Source organism: Athene noctua, chromosome 7, assembly GCF_965140245.1.
Source record: "Athene noctua chromosome 7, bAthNoc1.hap1.1, whole genome shotgun sequence".
NCBI lineage: Eukaryota > Metazoa > Chordata > Aves > Strigiformes > Strigidae > Athene > Athene noctua.
Genome location: NC_134043.1, coordinates 11,358,943 through 11,375,970, shown reverse-complemented (window position 1 = coordinate 11,375,970; position 17,028 = coordinate 11,358,943). Strand labels below are relative to the sequence as shown.

The following is a 17,028-nucleotide window of genomic DNA, read 5'->3' as shown; positions in this document are numbered from 1 at the left end:
GCAGCAAATCCAGGGGTGTGCAGCCCAGGGCCAGTGCTGGTGTCACAGCTCACCACAGCCAGGGTCTAAGAGACCGCAGGGGTCTTTAGAGAGAAGATCTCCTTCACGCAAAGTCAGTCTTCTGTTTTCATGGGCACAATGCTTAATGCAGAGTTAGACAGCAGAAGGCTACAAAGAGTGACTGCAAACACAGCCACTCTCTATTGTTAGAAAATCTTAGAGTGCAATACAAGAGTAACAAGTGCACACATGGAGAGCTCAATTCCTGAGGTTAAACACCTAAATTAATAAGGCATCTTCAGTCATGCTCTGGAAACACTCCTTGCAAAATTACAGGTTGCCTCTAAAAGATCAGTACCAAAGGACAGGAGACATGTTTGGAAGTGCTGAACTCTACCTCTGCCCAGATGTGTAATTTCACAAAGACACCTAAGGAGTAAATTCTGGGGGATAAATGCCTCCCGACCCCAACACGATGCACCCCCAGTTTTACCTGGATCAAGGTGTGTAAAGGACCCAATAACAAAGTCCAGCGTTGAGACAGCCAGTAGGAAGAGCAGTAGAAGCTGGAGCCTGATGATCCACTTCACCCCAGCCAGGTTGATCCCCAGCAGGCCCAGCAGGACAGCCAGGGAGATCCCGCGCACTGCCCAGATGTTGCTGAGGCTCAAGACATCCGCAATGGACTCTGCGAATCCAGTGATGTACATGGCACCTGCAACGCACTGAAGGACAGAGCCCTGTAAGTGCCCCACGGGAGAATGAGGGATCCCATCCACAGCCCCCATGCTGGCCTAGAGTGTCTCTGTTCAGACAGACAGACATTTGCTGCCACGATACAATCTTTCATGCTACTCTAGCCTACAGGAACTGAACCTTATTGCTGCAAGGCAACACGCTGCCAGGGCAGCTTACCTACTGCCTGGGTAAACAGAGCAGGTTGGGTACTAGGACCAGTAGCCCAGCAACTTTCCACTGGCTTTAAAATTCACCCTCCATTAATGCTCCAGGTGAAACCACACTCCAAGGGAGAAAAGGATGAGTCAACCTCTAAGTTTCTTCCCTTCTTCTGTTTCTCTGAAGGAAAGCATCCCAGTTTGACACCTGCCTGAAGAATGGCAGTTTGCTTCCCCCTTTATTGCCTCCCAGGGGTTATTTTTAAGTCAGTGTTTAGTTTGGATGTAAAGTCTGATGTTTCACTGGCTCCCCATCTTGTTTCTGGAATGGAGCCTGAACTTTTGAGGAGAGTGCATTGTGCAAGCCATGCCCCCTGAGCTCCTGGGAAAGCTGCTTGTTTGTCTCAGGGCAGAACATGTGCTCTGCCCTGGGTGGCTGGGAGTCTGCAGGATGGGACATCTGCAGCACAGGTTCCAGCCTGAAACCCCACCGCAGGGCAGCAATCCTAAATACCAGGACATTTCCCTCCAGAGGTTCCCACTCGCTGACATTTCAGGAACAACCCTTTCCAGTGCATGGCACCCCCAGCACACAGTGGCACGCTGGCATGGGCGGTGTGACCTTGGGTCCTGTGACCCCACTATCCCCATCGATGGGTGAGGGATGTGCAGCACAGCTCCCACATGACTGGAAGGGAGAAAACCCCCACCCAAGCCAGCAATAGCTAGAGCAGACCCCTCCTTCAGTGCAGAACCCCCTTGGACCAACCCAGCACCGCTTCACTGAGGGTGTTCAAGATGACCTAACCCACACCCAGGAGCTGTGAGTTCAGGCATGGTTTTTGGCAAGCAAGGTGTGTGGGATTCATGTCTGCAGGCTCGGACACTTACAACTTGGAGATCCTGGAGAAGGATTCACTTTCACCATAGGCAGACACCTAGTACAGATTGGGTGAACTGCACTTTGAAAGTCTCTCCTTCTCCTCGCTGGTAGGCCCACTGTGAATGTTTCCACCAGAGAAGTTTCAGACTCTGCAAGGTAGTCCCCAAATAACTGAACGTAATCTTGTTTACTCGTATTTAGCCTACACCACCGCTGAGTGGATCACGCATGTACCTACATGGGTACTTTCTCCAGAAAACAGGCCCCTCCTGAGCTATCAGAGGGCAACACCTTGTGCCAGCACAGCTCTGTTTGGGGCACCCACAAAAACTGCACTTGTGACCCGCAGCCAAAAAAACCCCAAGCAGAATCTAACTTTGATTAATACATTAAAACAAGGTGCAGCCCACACCTCTCACATGAGGAAAAGCCCCGTAGAGAGAAAGCAGTAGCATCTAACCCCAACTCCTTGTACCCAACCGACATCAGTTTTTGAAGAAGTTAAGTTTTCATAACTAAATAAGTTTTCTTTGCTTTCACACCAAAGCTGGCAACGTGCAAGGACACTCTGAAGGGAGCAGAGCAGAGCGAGCCTCTGACGGTCTCAGCACCACAAGCCTCCTTGAAGCCTTTCCTCTGATGAATCACAAGCATCACCAGCAGAACGGAGGAGCTGAGTGCCCACAAACACTCTGCTGCTCCGCACACAGCAGTGCCAGGTCCCAGCGGCACTGTGACATGGGCTGGTTTCTAATGAACTACCTGTCTTGAAATCAGAACTTGGTTCTAGGCTGAAATTTGCAGAAATCAGTCCCTTACAAGCCTTTGCAAACCACACACTTTGCTGGGCGAGGAACATAACTGATTTTCAACACCCAGACAAGCGCTGCCATTACCTTTGCTTTTGGGATTTTAGGGCTGGACCCTGGAAAACCTCCGCTTGCATAGACAGGTCTTACTGCAAACCACTCCAGGAGAGGATACTGCAGAGAAAAGCACCGAACCCTGGCCTCATGGTTAGGGCTGTGGTGACCAAACATGCATCCGTCTCCGTAGGTCCTAGTAGACATGTGCTGCATCATTTAGGGCAATCTGATTAGGCCTCTCCTCTGGAACATACCAGGAGGACAGCAAAGCCCAACTGGGTCTCAGCTTACCTTGGCTGATGTTGCAGGAGCCCATCTCTGCAACAGCACCAGGGCACTGAGCCACCTCTCATCCATCCCCCAAGGCATCAGCAGCACATGGCCAGTCATTCCCCACTTGCCCTAGTCAGACCAGGGAATAGGGAATACCCCCATTTCTGGCCAGACTCGTCTTGTGAGCATCTTGTAGTGGGGGAGCAGCCTGCAGCTGGTGCAAAGCACATTGGGCAGAAAGCACGGCCAAAAAGAAGGGAAAGGCATCAGTTCTTGGTAGCAGGCAAAGCACTCCTAAGCGAGCTGCCTGCCCCCACCCCGCAGCCCTCCATGCACATGAGATGCCTAGGCAGGGGCCGGGGCTGCTGCAGCCCAGTTTTTACGACCCTCAGGACAGGCTGCAACCTGATTGCTTTCCCAGACGGGGTCTGCTTGCAGAGCAAGAGTGGAAAATATGACAGGAAGGATTCTCATGTGTGGCCCATTTCCATATCTTGGCTTGTAACTGTGTTCAGTTTGTATTTTATGGACACTTGCTTTTAATCTGGAGTGAAAGGAGAAGAGGGGGTTATTTTTGGTTTGGGGTTTTTTAAGGGTTTTCAGAGATTGCTGCAAGCCAGCCAGTTAAAAACAAACCTCAATAAAAATGCTTCTCTGCTCGCCACATTTTATACTGTTCATAACATCTTTATGGGGGGAGGGGGTTAAGTTACTGCAGGTTTAAGAGATTACTTTCCATTCTTTATGTTTACTACTTGTGTATTTCAGTGATTCACCACCATGACAGCTCCTTGGGGCCTTTCAGAAAACCCAGAACTGTGACTTTTGGACCTTGAGAAGTCAATTAGCTGTAGCCCTTACCACTATCCAGCTCTCCTCCCATACCAGCTCCGCTTCTGCTGGCTGCTGTGGAGAAGCAGCCAAGGCTTGCCCAGTCCCTAAGGGCATGGGAAGCACGCCAAAGCCAACCTGCCAGCCCACAGCTGCACGCTGTGCTTTAGGTGGCCACCCTGGCCTCTCCCACTTTGGTTTAAGTCAAGTCTCTTGCCAGCAAGGGCATGTCCTGGCAATGGGGATAATTTGGGATGGGATGGCATGTCCTGCACGGTTCACTTGTTCAGACACCCAATTCCTCCACCGTTGTGACCCATGCCAGACAGTGTATTGTCACACACAGCTTGCTCTTGGGGAGCAGAGCAGGGCTGAATGCTCCCCATGGCACTCTCTCATGCTGTCCAACATACCAGAGTATTACTCTGATTTTATTTGGAGCATAACTTCCTCCTGCAGAAAAGCACAAGATTAATATCTGCATTATAAAGTTTCTAAATTTTCTTTAAATAACTTTTTTTTTTTTTAATTACCTGGCCAAAAATATAAAGGAGGCCAACGGTCCCCCCTACTTGACCTCCAAGGACAGTCGAAATCATAGAGTAGACGCCACCACTTCCGATGCTGCACTTTTCACAAACCCCAATTCCAGATAAGACAGTCACCAGGGCAACCAGGATGACAAAGGACACCAGAAACATACCCATTACAATGCCAGTGTTTCCCTGGAATGAAAAAAAAAAAAAATCAACTCACACCAAGTCTGTTGAGACAGAAAAAGGACCTATCTGCTTCTAGTCACTAGTGACCCTGGAGTCACTGCAGATTAAAAGAAAAACACACACACACCCCTACTTATCTAAATAATGTAACTGATTGCCAAATTTACAGTTCCTATTAGCACCCCTTTGAAGATGATCTGCCTCATCCTGGGGCTGCACAGACCTCTGCATTGAGCAAGTTCTGCTCCATTACTGGCTCTTGCTTGAATCACTGATTCTGCTCTCTGGTGTAAAAAGAGCGAGGTCAAACAATGATTCAGCCACCATGGGCTGGGGATCACCAACTATTTGCATGCTTTAGAATGACACGCTTAAAAAAAACCCACTTTCATCACAAAAAGTCGTTTCAAAATTGAACCTTTGGGATTTATGTCAGCTGATTTATTAACCGCATCAAGCTCGCATTTTAATTTTTCACAACATTTACCTTTAAAAGCTCTGATCCTCCCAAACAATGAGATACCAAAGAACAAAACCCCAAAGGCAACACAGTGTGGAAGATAAATAACACTCTCATAAACCAGCACACGCTGGCTCTTATCTGCACAATATATGCTGAGTGGCAGGCGGCTCTCACTCTCCCTGCACTCGGGAGAGTTTTGTGCAGAGGATTCAGCCCCACTGAAAAAAAAAAAAAAAAAATCTTTCTGCTTGGGGCAGAGGGAGGGCCCCAGGAGGAGCTGCTGCACCAGCCCTGCTCTTGCTGTGGGTGAGAAGCAAAACCCTCTGAACAAACCCAGCTGCAAGCCCTTGTTGGAAGCTTTAAGGGCCAGCATAACCCCTATTTTGGGGGTTCAGTTTGCCATTTAGGTGGGATTTTCAGACAGAGAAGGCACTTAGTACCTCCACGAGCATTCAAGCACCTCTTCTGAGCTCGGGACCTTCCAACCCTCTCACACATGGCTGTAATTTACTTTCCAGGGTCAAAAGTTTTCCCTCATGCTCCAGCCCACCTTCCCCTGCTGACAAATCACTCAGCCCAGTGCACAGTGATTCCAACTGCATGATCAGAAATCTCCTCCAGTGCCCAGCGCTTCGTTAATGTCTGGCTTCCCTTCCCCTGCCTTTACTCATATTACAGGCCATGTCCACAAACCTCCTTTCCAACCTTGCTCCAGCAATGCTTATTTCTGAGGTCATGTTAGCCTTGATGAGGTTTGTTTATCACCAGCACTAAAACGCTGCTTCTCGGCTTCAGGGTTGGTTGAAATCCCAGATTCTTTTTCTTTTCTCTTTTTTGTGAAACAACAGAAACATACCCAGGATGTTGCTATCATCATAAAATCCTATTTTGGTTCAGCATCCCGCTGCCTTTGACAGGGGCTTTATCTGGTCAGTGGGGACAGAGCCAAGGTTTGCTATAAATGCAGCTGCTGGATGGGTCAGCACCACAGTCCACTACAGTCTGATACTCCTTTTCAAAAGGATAATTGTTATTTTTCTTCAACAGCTTAACCTCAGACTAAAAGGGTTAATAAATCCAACATGCTTCAGATAAAAAAAAAAAAAAAGCACACACAAATGCAAACATACACATAGCCTTGGGATTTTGCAGAATCTGCTGGTGGCACCAGGCTATAGCAGCAACTACTTAATGGGCAATTCAATGGTTCCCACAGAAGAAAGAGTTAACATGAAGACCAGGGAGGAAGGCTGGACTCACAACAACAATAGCAAGCAGAGAAAGTGGAAAGAAAAAGCCCCCATTAAACACTGATGCTTATTTATGCATGTGTGCTAGAAGGGGTTATGATAGTCGATGAACATTTCGGCAAGATTAGGGTCCCCTGGAATTGCGAAGCTTTACCAGCCCTGGCTCTGGAAATGTACAGCAAAAGCCTGACTCTGCGAACAGCCTGACATACGACCATCCTCTGCCAGGCGAGGTCTCTGCCAACCCCCTGACTTCTCCTCCCTTCCCTTTTATGCTAAGCTTCCAGCTGTTTCAGTTTTTCTTTATTTACTGGCTTTATTTTTATTTGCATTTGCTCCAGCAGTTAACTTGCTTTCAAAGGAGATGTGGAGGAAATAAGATCAGGGAAAGAGGGAGCTAGGAAAATCATCCCGACCTCTCCACCACGATGACTGCAGCTCCTTTCAAAGCCTTCAGCACAGCAGTTTCTAATACAGAGTGCAAGTGTCTTCCTGCTCCTTTTGGAATATGTCCGCCATGTCCGTGACACGAACTCATGCCTGTGACACAAACTCTGCCCAAAGACTCAAATTCCACCTGTCCCTGGAGGAGCTTTCCTTCTTCTAAGAGGAAAATTTAAGGGACAATACAACATTTGGCACCAGGACGGGAGCAGAGACACCCTTCCAGGCTCTGACCCTCAGTGAGATACTATTCTGGATCCACAAGTGGAAGACCCTGTGGCAGTGATGACAATTTCACCTGACCAGGCATTGCCATTCAAGACATGTGGAACTCCAACACTGACATGTTTGGAAGAGACCTGCTTCACTGGTGTTGGGAAGACGGCAGAGTAACTGCAACTACAGCAAAACGCTTTACCTGAAAAGCAGTTATTTTGTCTCAACAATACAACACAAAGGTGTCCCTGTTCATTGTCAAGGTTGGTTGTTGTGTTTTTCTTTCCTAAAGTTAAAATATGAAAACACTCACAAAGACCACTTCAGCTTTCCCTTTGAGTGGAATTTTTTAAAAATGCTACAAATTACCAGAGCATATAAGCAATGCCTACAATGAGCAGCACAGAATCCTAAATACCTGGGTGGTGATGGAGACACAAGGTAAAGAGGTGACGAGCAAAATGCCTATTCACACCTTCAACCAAGTCAACACTCGCTTACCACAAGCCATCCTGTCCTCAGGAAAAGAACCACTCCAAAAATGTTGATCATGCAGGAGGTGAAGACACCATCCCATGTTCCAAAAAGCACCGGCTCCCACACAAACAGCTGGATCTTCCACCAGGGCTTGGTTTGCGTTGGAGACACCTAGAGGAAAGCAAATCCTTCAGTTTTACCTCTCATGCTTTACAGGCAGGCTGCAGAGGAGGTGCAACAGCCAGCCACCAACAGTAGGATGGCCACCAACAGCTGCTAAGATGCCACTTTGCTGCAAGTTGTCTCTAAGATGAAGGTGCAGCAGAGCTGTTGGGATCCCTGGGCCCTGGAAGAGTGTTCCCTGTAATACCCTATTTATATTCTTGTAGGATAAGCAGCAACAGAATCCTACTCATCCTCAACGAGTTAACTCTGTTGCTAATGTTACCTGAACCAAAAATACCATTCAAGGGGTCCTTTACAGAGCCTGCAGCTATATGTTGTGCTTCTCCTGTCCCTGCCAAACACCCCAAGACAAGCAGGATCCTCAGTGCACTGGAGAAGAAGTCTCCTAGATGAGATAACAAACTAGGCTGGACCAACAGGGACTGACAGAGTAGGTTAAGATGGTCTCCCCATCACACCCCATCATCTCTGATCAGGACAATAGGTTTCTAGAGGAGACACTGGTACTCAGGACACCAGTGAATTTCAGAGCTGCTGGAACTGAGACCTGAAACTTCAGAGAAATGGTAGTTTTCCTATTGCAACTGCTCCCTCCTGCCCTCTGGAAACCAAGTCCCCTCTTTCCCTTTCTTAATAATACACCTCAGGTTTACATAGCAAAAACAAGGGTAGTTTTGCTACTTCAGTCCTATTTACCTGCCACAGAGATGACCAAGAGGAGGTGCAGAGACCATGGAGATGGAAACTCGGGCCGTGAAGGGAAATGGCTCTTCGACATACCTGCTGTGCTTCCTCGTGGAACAGCTCCTGGACATATCCCTCACTTCTGGCACCATTTGGGCTGAACATCGTATCCTTTGTGTTGCCTCCACCTGCCCAATGTGCAGCTCTAACACTACAACAGGTGAGGCTGATCCAAGCAGAAGGTCAGCTGTTCTCCTTGGTCAAATTCCTGCAGTGCTGGATCCTCCGTTGTAGAAGATTCATGGTTTTAGTGCACTTTACTGTGAAAGCAGGAAAGACAGAAGACACCACTGTTGCTTTCTTAGTCTGCAGAAGCACGAGGCTATTACCCAGATAGAGCCAACAGCAGCTCATAGCAGATGCTGAACCACAGAGTGTCATCACAGCAAGCAGAGAGCAATACTCCCCCAGCACCCTCCCAGGGCCTGCCCGCAGCACAGGCTCTACCATCAGCCCTACATTTAACGGCCCTTGGTGGCCTCTTCTGAATCTACTCACTCCCCTGGCATCCCCAGCATTCTGCAGCACTAGCTCCACAGCTTCACTGCGTGCTGTCTGCGAAAAATACTTCCTTTCATTGGTTTTAAATCTGGTGCTTGGTAACTTCATTGCATGCCCCTGTGCTCCAGTGACATAGGACACATGGACAATCTACTTCTTAGCACCGCTAATCACTTCACAGCCTTGATCACATCCCCTTCAGCTGTACTTTTGCAGACTAGTGTCCTGCTGATATATCCTCTCTTTAATGACTGGCCTTGTTACCCTGCTCTGCTCCTCTTCCAGTATTGATGCAGAGATGGAACTGGAGGTTCCAGCTGAAGGTGTCCACCACCAGAGACCCACACTCTGAATTCCTGATGCTCTCAGCCACATCCCCTGCACCGATGTACGGGAGCCTTTCTTCATGGTCATACCCACCCTTGGTGGTACTGTCATCTTGCCTGCCAGTGTACCTGCCACAGGCAGACTCTGGCAGTTAGTCAGGCTTAATTCAACACCACGTACAAACCAAGAAAGCAGCATCAGGCTTTATTTCAAGGATAATTTAGCACATCTTTACAAAAGGGTAAAACTATCACAGGCATTTCTCTGCCACAAAATTGCTGGTTCCTTTCCTCATTGGGGTGGTCTTGATATAAAGTTCTCTCTCTAATTGTGAAGAGCTGCTTTTACACACCTCCCTCCAGCTGTCTGCAAGTCTTAACTTCCCCTAAATGGTCTTGTGATGGCCATCAACCAGTTATCCACAGTCTCCCATGCCAATTGCCAACAGAGCCTTTTTGGCCACTTCTCAGCGCAACTACAAGGAGAGCAAGACATGTTCCACAGACGTGGAGAGGGCAGCTTGTCTGGATCGTCAGCTCTCCTGGGGCCGATGGTTTCCTGGCCAGTTGAGCTCACATGCTTACAAGAATCAACCGGGAATCAAACAGGATCACACAAGGCTTGTACCAATGGCTGGACACCTTACCTGAGACCAGAGACCCAATTTATCACACGCACAGTGTAGGAATCTCTGACTCCGCAAGTCTGCAAGCTACAGAGACAAGACAACCAACAGAAATGTGCTTTTCCTATTGCACAGGATATACAGAAACTACTTTGGATCACTCAGGATTTCAGCATTAGGGTCTGAATCCCAGCTCCCAGATCAGCACTTTCACCATCCTGCCTTTATTATTATTCCACTTTTAAATACCCAATAATAAATAACCAGTGCTGCCTCTGCTCCACTGTAGTGTTTCACCGTAGTGTTTCAGCTTCAGAAGGTCTCCTGCAGCTGGGGTACAACAGTCAGCACAGGAGGGTTTTCTTCACCCTGTTCCCATGGCTGGTTAAGCAGCACCAAAGCTGTAAGAGTTCATGGATTCTTCGCTGCTCTCTCCCCTTTTTTTTGAAGCAAATAAAGCAAACAACCCTTCACAATATCACACATGGCTGCCGTTACAGGGAGATTGGGGCTTCAAGCAGGGCAAAAGCAGCAGGAGAAGATGAACTCTAAAGACACAAAGCTCATGTTTTTATGCAAATAGCCATAGTAATAAAAAAAGGAAGAAAATACACGACGTGAAACAAGATTACAATTGAATCACCATATTCTCCTAAGATTCCCCAATGCAGCCCTTTCTTGCCAGAGATTTCACTCAGTTAAAGGATTCACTGCAGCTACCCAAAACTCCCATCTTTCACTTCAGTTCCAGCTGGATGTAGAAAGAGCGGAGAGGCTGCAGTCCTATGGCTCCCAGCTCCCCTAAACCACTTCACCAAGGGAGCCCCGAAGGAGATGGCCCCGACTCCCCACAGCAGCTCAAGGTGGCTGAGGCCGCTCGTTCAGCGTGCCCGGCGTGTGACAGCATGGGCAGGTCTGATGCACCTCTATTACCAATCTGAAACTTGCAAAATACAGAGAGAAGGGCTCCACGCACGGATTTCAGTCTTGGAGCTCACCTTGCAAGAAATGTTACTCTCCTGAGACATTTAAACCTCCTTAACTCACAATTTCCTTTATCTCAGCATTAAAACTCCTCTCCTGCCCTGTGCTCCCATGCCCTTTCCGTTCAGCCCTGCTCCCGCTCGCCTCGCTGTAGGAGCTTTCTCCTCCGCAATTGCAGGAAATTGCCTCTCCACTATTGCTCCTCTGCGGCCTTTCCAATGGCCTAATATCTTATTACTCAATTCTGCAACTGTTTACATCCCTCCTCAACGTACAGATCCAGTCAGCTCTATGAGGTAACCGAAGCAAACACAGGAGGGGGTATAAACCGCAGAAGCAAGAGCTGAACAAACATGCCAGGATGGCCACGTCCCGAGCCGTGCGACATGCACCTTATCTTTGCAATTTAGGGTCTGAAAGCGGAAAGTCCTTGGAGCAGGAGCCCTCCTCTTGTCCCATGCAGCACGCTACCAGCACAGCACGGTTTTTAAGTTGCTCCATAGCAGAGAGATCTTTTCGGGCAGTATTATCTATCTGGGTCACCGACCCAGCAGAAGCTTTTTCTGCTATACACACCAGCCTGCCAAAAAAAACCCAAACAGGCACAATTTTCCTCTAATAAAGGAGAGCTTCTAACTTGAAAGTTAATTGATATTACTTTTCCTAAAGTTTTTGCCAAAGATACTAACCAGTCTATAAATTAAAGAAGAACAGTTGTTTTAATCTTTCCATACCATCTAGTGCTCAAGAGAGCAGAAGAGCATTAGCAAACCTCCTTGCGGAAACATTACAAAGGCTCGTCTCCCTTTCCTGCGACACTTCTGGATTTAATTACAAAAGCAGATTCCTATAGATGAAATTTCCGTGCCTTTCACATCCTTTTGAAACAATAATATTTTATTAATCGCCACATTAAAGCCATGTCTGAGCTAAGTGTCGCTGCTCTGAGCTACTCAACAGCTGGCTGATTTTAAAGAGGAAAGGTTAACACCTTCCCAAGCACAACTGCGTGTGGTCCCACGACCTCCGAAGCCTCTGTCCCTGCCAGAGGAGGTACTTCCGAGCCTCCTCCTCTCCAGGGACCCAGCATCCAACCGCACTTTAGTTTTAATAAATCCCCTCAACTCCTCTCCAGGTCAAGTTCTTAAAAACACCTAATTTAGGGGACCCTGCGGAAGGCAGGAATTAAAGGGAAATCAAGCAGCCATCGGTGCAACGAAGGTAACGCCACGCAGAGCAGCACTCGCTTGTTCCCAGTTACTCATTTACTGCAACAGCCAGGACAAATACCCAACTCTTTTTGTTTTTACGGATCTCTGCAGCGTAACTAACGCTGCGGAACACGAGTGGTGGAAATGAGGCTGGGCTCTCCCCAGCAGCTTTAATCTCCCTCCCGGCGCGGTCAGACAGTTTTGCTTCTGCAGAGGCCACGGCCCCGCCAACACCTTGGTGCCTGCACGGGGTTGGGGGCCCGGGCCAGCGCCCACCACGGCTGTGCCCACCCCTTCCCGGGAAACTCTGCAAGTACCTGCCTGCTCTTCCTTTCCTTCCACCTCCCCCCCCCCCCCCCCTTTTTTTTTTTTTTTCCATTTTGCTTTCCTCTTTTTTTCCCCTATTTTCCTTTTTTTCTTCTTTTCACCTTTTTGTCTTTTCTTGCTTTTATTTTTTTCTTTTTGTTTTTTTTTTTCCTTTTTGCTTTCCTTTTTTTGACCAATTTTTTTTTCTTCTTTTCGGCTTTTTGTCTTTTTTTCCCCCTTTTTAATTTTTTCACTTTTTTCCTTTTTTCTTTTTGTTTTCCATTTTTGCTATTACTTTTGTTGTCTTTTTCCCCTCCCTTTTTTTCTTTCCTTTGCCTTTTTTCTTCTTCTTTTCACCTTTTTATTTGCCTTTCTTTCCCCCCCTTTTTTTTTTTTTCTTTTTTTTCCACCTGCTTCATATTTTTTAGCTTTTCCTTCCCCCTTCCCCCCCACCCCCCCTCCCGCCCCGACCTGCCGCGACGCCCCAGGGAGCGTGGGGCAAAGCAAAGCAAAGCAAAGCAAGGTGCTACCTGCGGGGTCCCGGGGCTGCCCCCCATGCCCCGCCCCGGCCCCGCGGTGGGGGGACGCGGTGCCCCCGCCGCCCCGGCCCCACTCACCTGGCGCCGCCCGGGCCCTCCCTCCTCCTTCCCCGCCGCCGCGCTCCCGCGGCACCGCCTCCCCGCGGGGCCGGCCCCGGGCGGCTGCCACGTCTGCCCGGGCAGCGCTGCCCGCCCCGCCGGGCCGGGCCCGGAGCCGGAGGTGGGCACGGCGGGTGAGGTCCGGGGAGCCCCTGGCCCCCCCCGGCTCGCTCTGCGTGGCCTTCGGCGGGTCCCACTCGCGCTCGGGGCACAGCGCCGGTAGTTCCTGCCCGGAGGGGCTGAGGCACGGCAGTGCCAGAGGGACCGGCGGCGGAAAACCCAACTAATTCGGGTTTAGGAGCAGACTTCCACTAAATCCGAAAGTCTCGGGAGTCTGACAAAAAAAAAAATAAAATCATAGCTGCTCTGTCTCAGGAGGGAAAGCTGCCGGCCGCAGGGAAATGGGACCCCGATTCCGCACAGGAGTGGTTGCAGCCTGGCTTCAGTAGGAGCTCACTTCAGCGTAACCTCCCCGGGTCAGGGCTGCCGAGAAACCCTGCGACCCTGCGGCGACAAAGCTCCATCTGAATTAAAGGCATGAATTTTGGACGGTCTCAGTCTACATAGGATCAAATCTAAGGCTAGACACCGTTCCTCTACAGCTTGAGTAGCGTTCACTGACTTCATTTACTGCCAAAATGAAGCCAAAATGAGTTAGGGACATTTTAATTTTCAATAAAGTATCCATGAGAGACATCCATGTAGCCTAGCAAACCCGCTTTGATTTCCAGAGTGTCCTGCAGAGGCAAAGCTCAAACCAGCCTTTTGGACAGAAACAGCAAGGACAAGCAAGTGGCAGAAAAGGAAAGCAAGAGTTCAGAGAAGACAGACCCCTCTTCTCAAAGGAGGATGAAGACTGAGGAAATTGGCAGATTTCTTTTCTGAAATATCCCATTCCTGGAATATTTCAGAAGCTCTCCTCCAGCTCCCTCCAGAGAGAACACTCTTTACAACTACCAGGGAACAGGTTCAGCCAGATTCTCTCATCTGGAGGGCCAGCATAAAATCCAAAATAAATATCTTTGATTTGTGGCAGCATTGGGGAAGAAGCACTAGGACCGTGTCCTGTGGCTTGCCTGCAGGCACGTCTGCCTCTGCACACACATGCACACTAAGTGAGAGCTGAAGAAGTTTCTTGAGGCAGTTGCCGCTGCCACCCTCCACTGCGGACCACTCCTTCAGGCAGTCCTGCCTCCCCACTGGAATAACAACTGCAGAAGTCCAGCAAAAGGTATTTTCAAGGACTACACTGACACATTAAAATCACCAAGCACTGCTGTTAAAAAAAAAGCACTTTCAGGAGTGCTCGGTGTTGGTCTCCATCTGCTCCTATTTAAGTCATGGCAATTTTCAACATTTTCCTTCTTGGCAAGAGAATCCAGGCGGCAGTACTCCTTCAGCAGGGCTGCGTGCGTTCCCGGGGAGCACACTGCTTTTCCATACCCAGCGCATGAGCAAAACCATAGACTGACATACACTGTCACTTCTCCAAGGACAATCAGCTAGTGGCAGTCATGTGCAAAGCACTTTGCTTTCTTTAAAGAACAGGCTTTAAAAATAAAGAGGTAACCCGAATGCAACAGAAGCAGTTCAAACTTAAATTTCTCGCAACAAATATGCAACGATGTGGAACGGTATCAATTCCCCCAGTGTGCGCTCGGGATGGCTGCGTGACTCACAGCTGGCTCAGCCACCCGCGTGTTCATGCGGGCCTCCCTCCACACCGCTCCAAGGCCTACATTGCCTTCCAGGAAAACCACCGCAAACCATTTGAGAAAGGTTTTTAAAAGACCTAATTAAAAGTTCTCTCTCCCTATGCTGAGTACTTTACTGGGAGGAAAGGGGGGGAAAAAATGCAAATAGAAGTGGAAATTGTTTTATCAAAGTCCAATTCTTGGGTGCTTTCAGGACTAGCAACAAATGCTGTCAGTTCCAGAGACCAGCAGGAATCCTTCCCCTTCAAGTTACGTTAAGTCCTTGGGACTGTCAGGGGGACCATTCGAAGCCTGGCAGACACGAGTATTGGACATCCTGACCTCTGACTTGAGAAGGCTTTCGACAGTCCATGTCACTCAGTGGACAGTGCTCCAGAGGATGGAGTCTGGAGCCGGATTTAAGAGAGTGAAGGAGGTGACCAAAGGTTATGTGGGATAAAAAAGGTAAGGGAAAAACTACAGAGGTGTCACAGATATAAACGTGGTCCCCAGAAACAGGGAAAGTAGCAGCACAGAGGTCAGTCAGCAAAAGATGTGAATTTGAAACATCCACAGGTCTCAGCCATCCCATGAAGTGTGGATTGATTCTCAGCAGAATGGGTGTTAATTATCACATACCTCATCACCATCTTCTGCAGTTGCCAGACATACCCGTCCTTCCTAACACAGCAACGTGGAAGCCAATTTCCATGTACACACACAGCAGTGTATATATGTAACAGTGTATATATGTAACAGTGAATAAACTACATGTCTTACCTAACCACATTGCTTAATGACCTACAAACTCTAGATCAACAGTAAAATGGGCTGTTTTACACATAAAGAGTGTGTTCCTAGACTGAAGAGCCAGCCTTTTTCTACTCAAGTTTACTCATAGTTGTAAATGGTACTTTGCTTTTAAAATGCAGTTCTGATTTTGTTGTGTGTGATAACAGCAGCTATCAATATAGTACCTGAGCATCACCACAAACAACATTCTTGTTTCAGTTCCTTAAAATAGAGCTTCAGGCAACAAGAGTTGCTCTGTGAGAGCCAACACTGCCAAAGCGTGTCTCCATTCCCGACTCACACTGTCCTTACGGCTCCTTTTCAAGTAGCTGCAACATCCACCACTCTAGCTACGCATCTGACTAGGGGACTGATCAGCCTGTTTACTCTGACTTGATGCTTTCCTTTAAGCTAAGAAATGCCATCTTAAAGAAAATGCTCCTTTCCGAGTGCTGGTTTGGAGGAAAAGATCTCTTTGGCACACCGGTATCCTTGCACTTGCTTATCCATCTTTCCGAGCTGTAACGTTTTTAGGCGGTTCTGATCTGTCTATAATTAGCTTTGCAACAAAGATGATTTCAGGAACTGGCGAGACAAATGGAAGAAAACGCAGGACTCAAGAGAAAACAAACAAGGCATCCTTTGAGCTTCTGATGACATTCTCTGCTTTGTTCTTACACGTTACTGCATGGTGGAGATTACTTTGCAATTACTCTGAACATATTCCCAGCACTTGTAGTTGTTGTTTTATCATCTCTCATGACTCAATTTATCTTGTGACAAGACCGACCGATTTAAGTGCTGCTCCTGAAGAGCTTTCAGAGTATAAAAACTGTACATTTTGAATAGCGTTATTGATATTACAACACACTCTTTTTTTCATAAATTAATTTCTAAAATAATAGAATCCTCTTGGTTTCACTTAGGCCAGGCTACTACTTTTGATCTAACAGCAGTTATAAAAGGTCTGTTACTTCTGCCTCTTAGATATGGCACTAATGATCACATTCGACAGTGAGAAAAAAAAGATTATATGTAAATAAAAGTGAAAGCTAGCACATGTTCCATGGCACAGCTTGCACTTCCATAGCTGGAGCAGCTTACCTCTCTCAGGCTGTGGAGCTGGGAAGGCACTACCTCCTCTAAATGAAGACAGCTAGGTACAAGTTACTGCCAATGCACCGATGTCAAAAGACATCAGCACAAAGCTTGGTTTGGGACTAGGCACCCACATTTCTAGCTGAGAGGCTTGAAAGGTGCAGCTGCTGGCCAACCAAAAGCCAAGCCGCTTTGCTACCAGCAGGCAGCAGCGTACAATTATCATGTAGCAACATGTCTTGGCTCTCCTGTGTATGGCAGGTAGAGCTGCCCCTGGAGATGGACTCCAAGTGGAAAAATCAGCAGTTACTTGTACACCCAGCAGACTCCAGAATTAAGTGTGAATGGAGGGAGGAACTGGATCCCAAGCCTTCTGTATGATTTGCCAGTGTTGGCAGCCATGCACAAGTGATGTATTTGGCTAGACTGCAAAAGATATGCACACACACACACATTTTAAGATGGAACCTCACCAAACCATCGTATTTAATTTCTGCCAGTGACTCATATGTGTACACATTCAACTGCCTTTGAAATTCAAAAGCTAGAGCAGATACTGCAGCTGGGACCTGAACCTGAAGACCAGCCCTGATGTGAAAAG

General features: G+C 48.0%; 1 protein-coding gene across 1 annotated transcript in view; it reads right to left on the bottom strand.

Annotated features, from left to right (window-relative positions):
* Positions 1-8,479, bottom strand: part of SLC12A8 (solute carrier family 12 member 8) — a 50,269-nt gene extending 41,790 nt beyond the window's left edge. Inside the window, exons 1-4 of the mRNA XM_074910647.1 lie at positions 8,288-8,479; positions 7,346-7,492; positions 4,283-4,474; positions 494-725 (exon numbers count right to left, since the gene is read on the bottom strand). Coding sequence (XP_074766748.1) covers positions 494-725; positions 4,283-4,474; positions 7,346-7,492; positions 8,288-8,356 — 640 coding nt within the window. The 5' untranslated portion in view covers positions 8,357-8,479. The remainder of the gene's footprint in view (positions 1-493; positions 726-4,282; positions 4,475-7,345; positions 7,493-8,287) is intronic.
* Between the last annotated feature and the right edge of the window lie 8,549 nt (positions 8,480-17,028).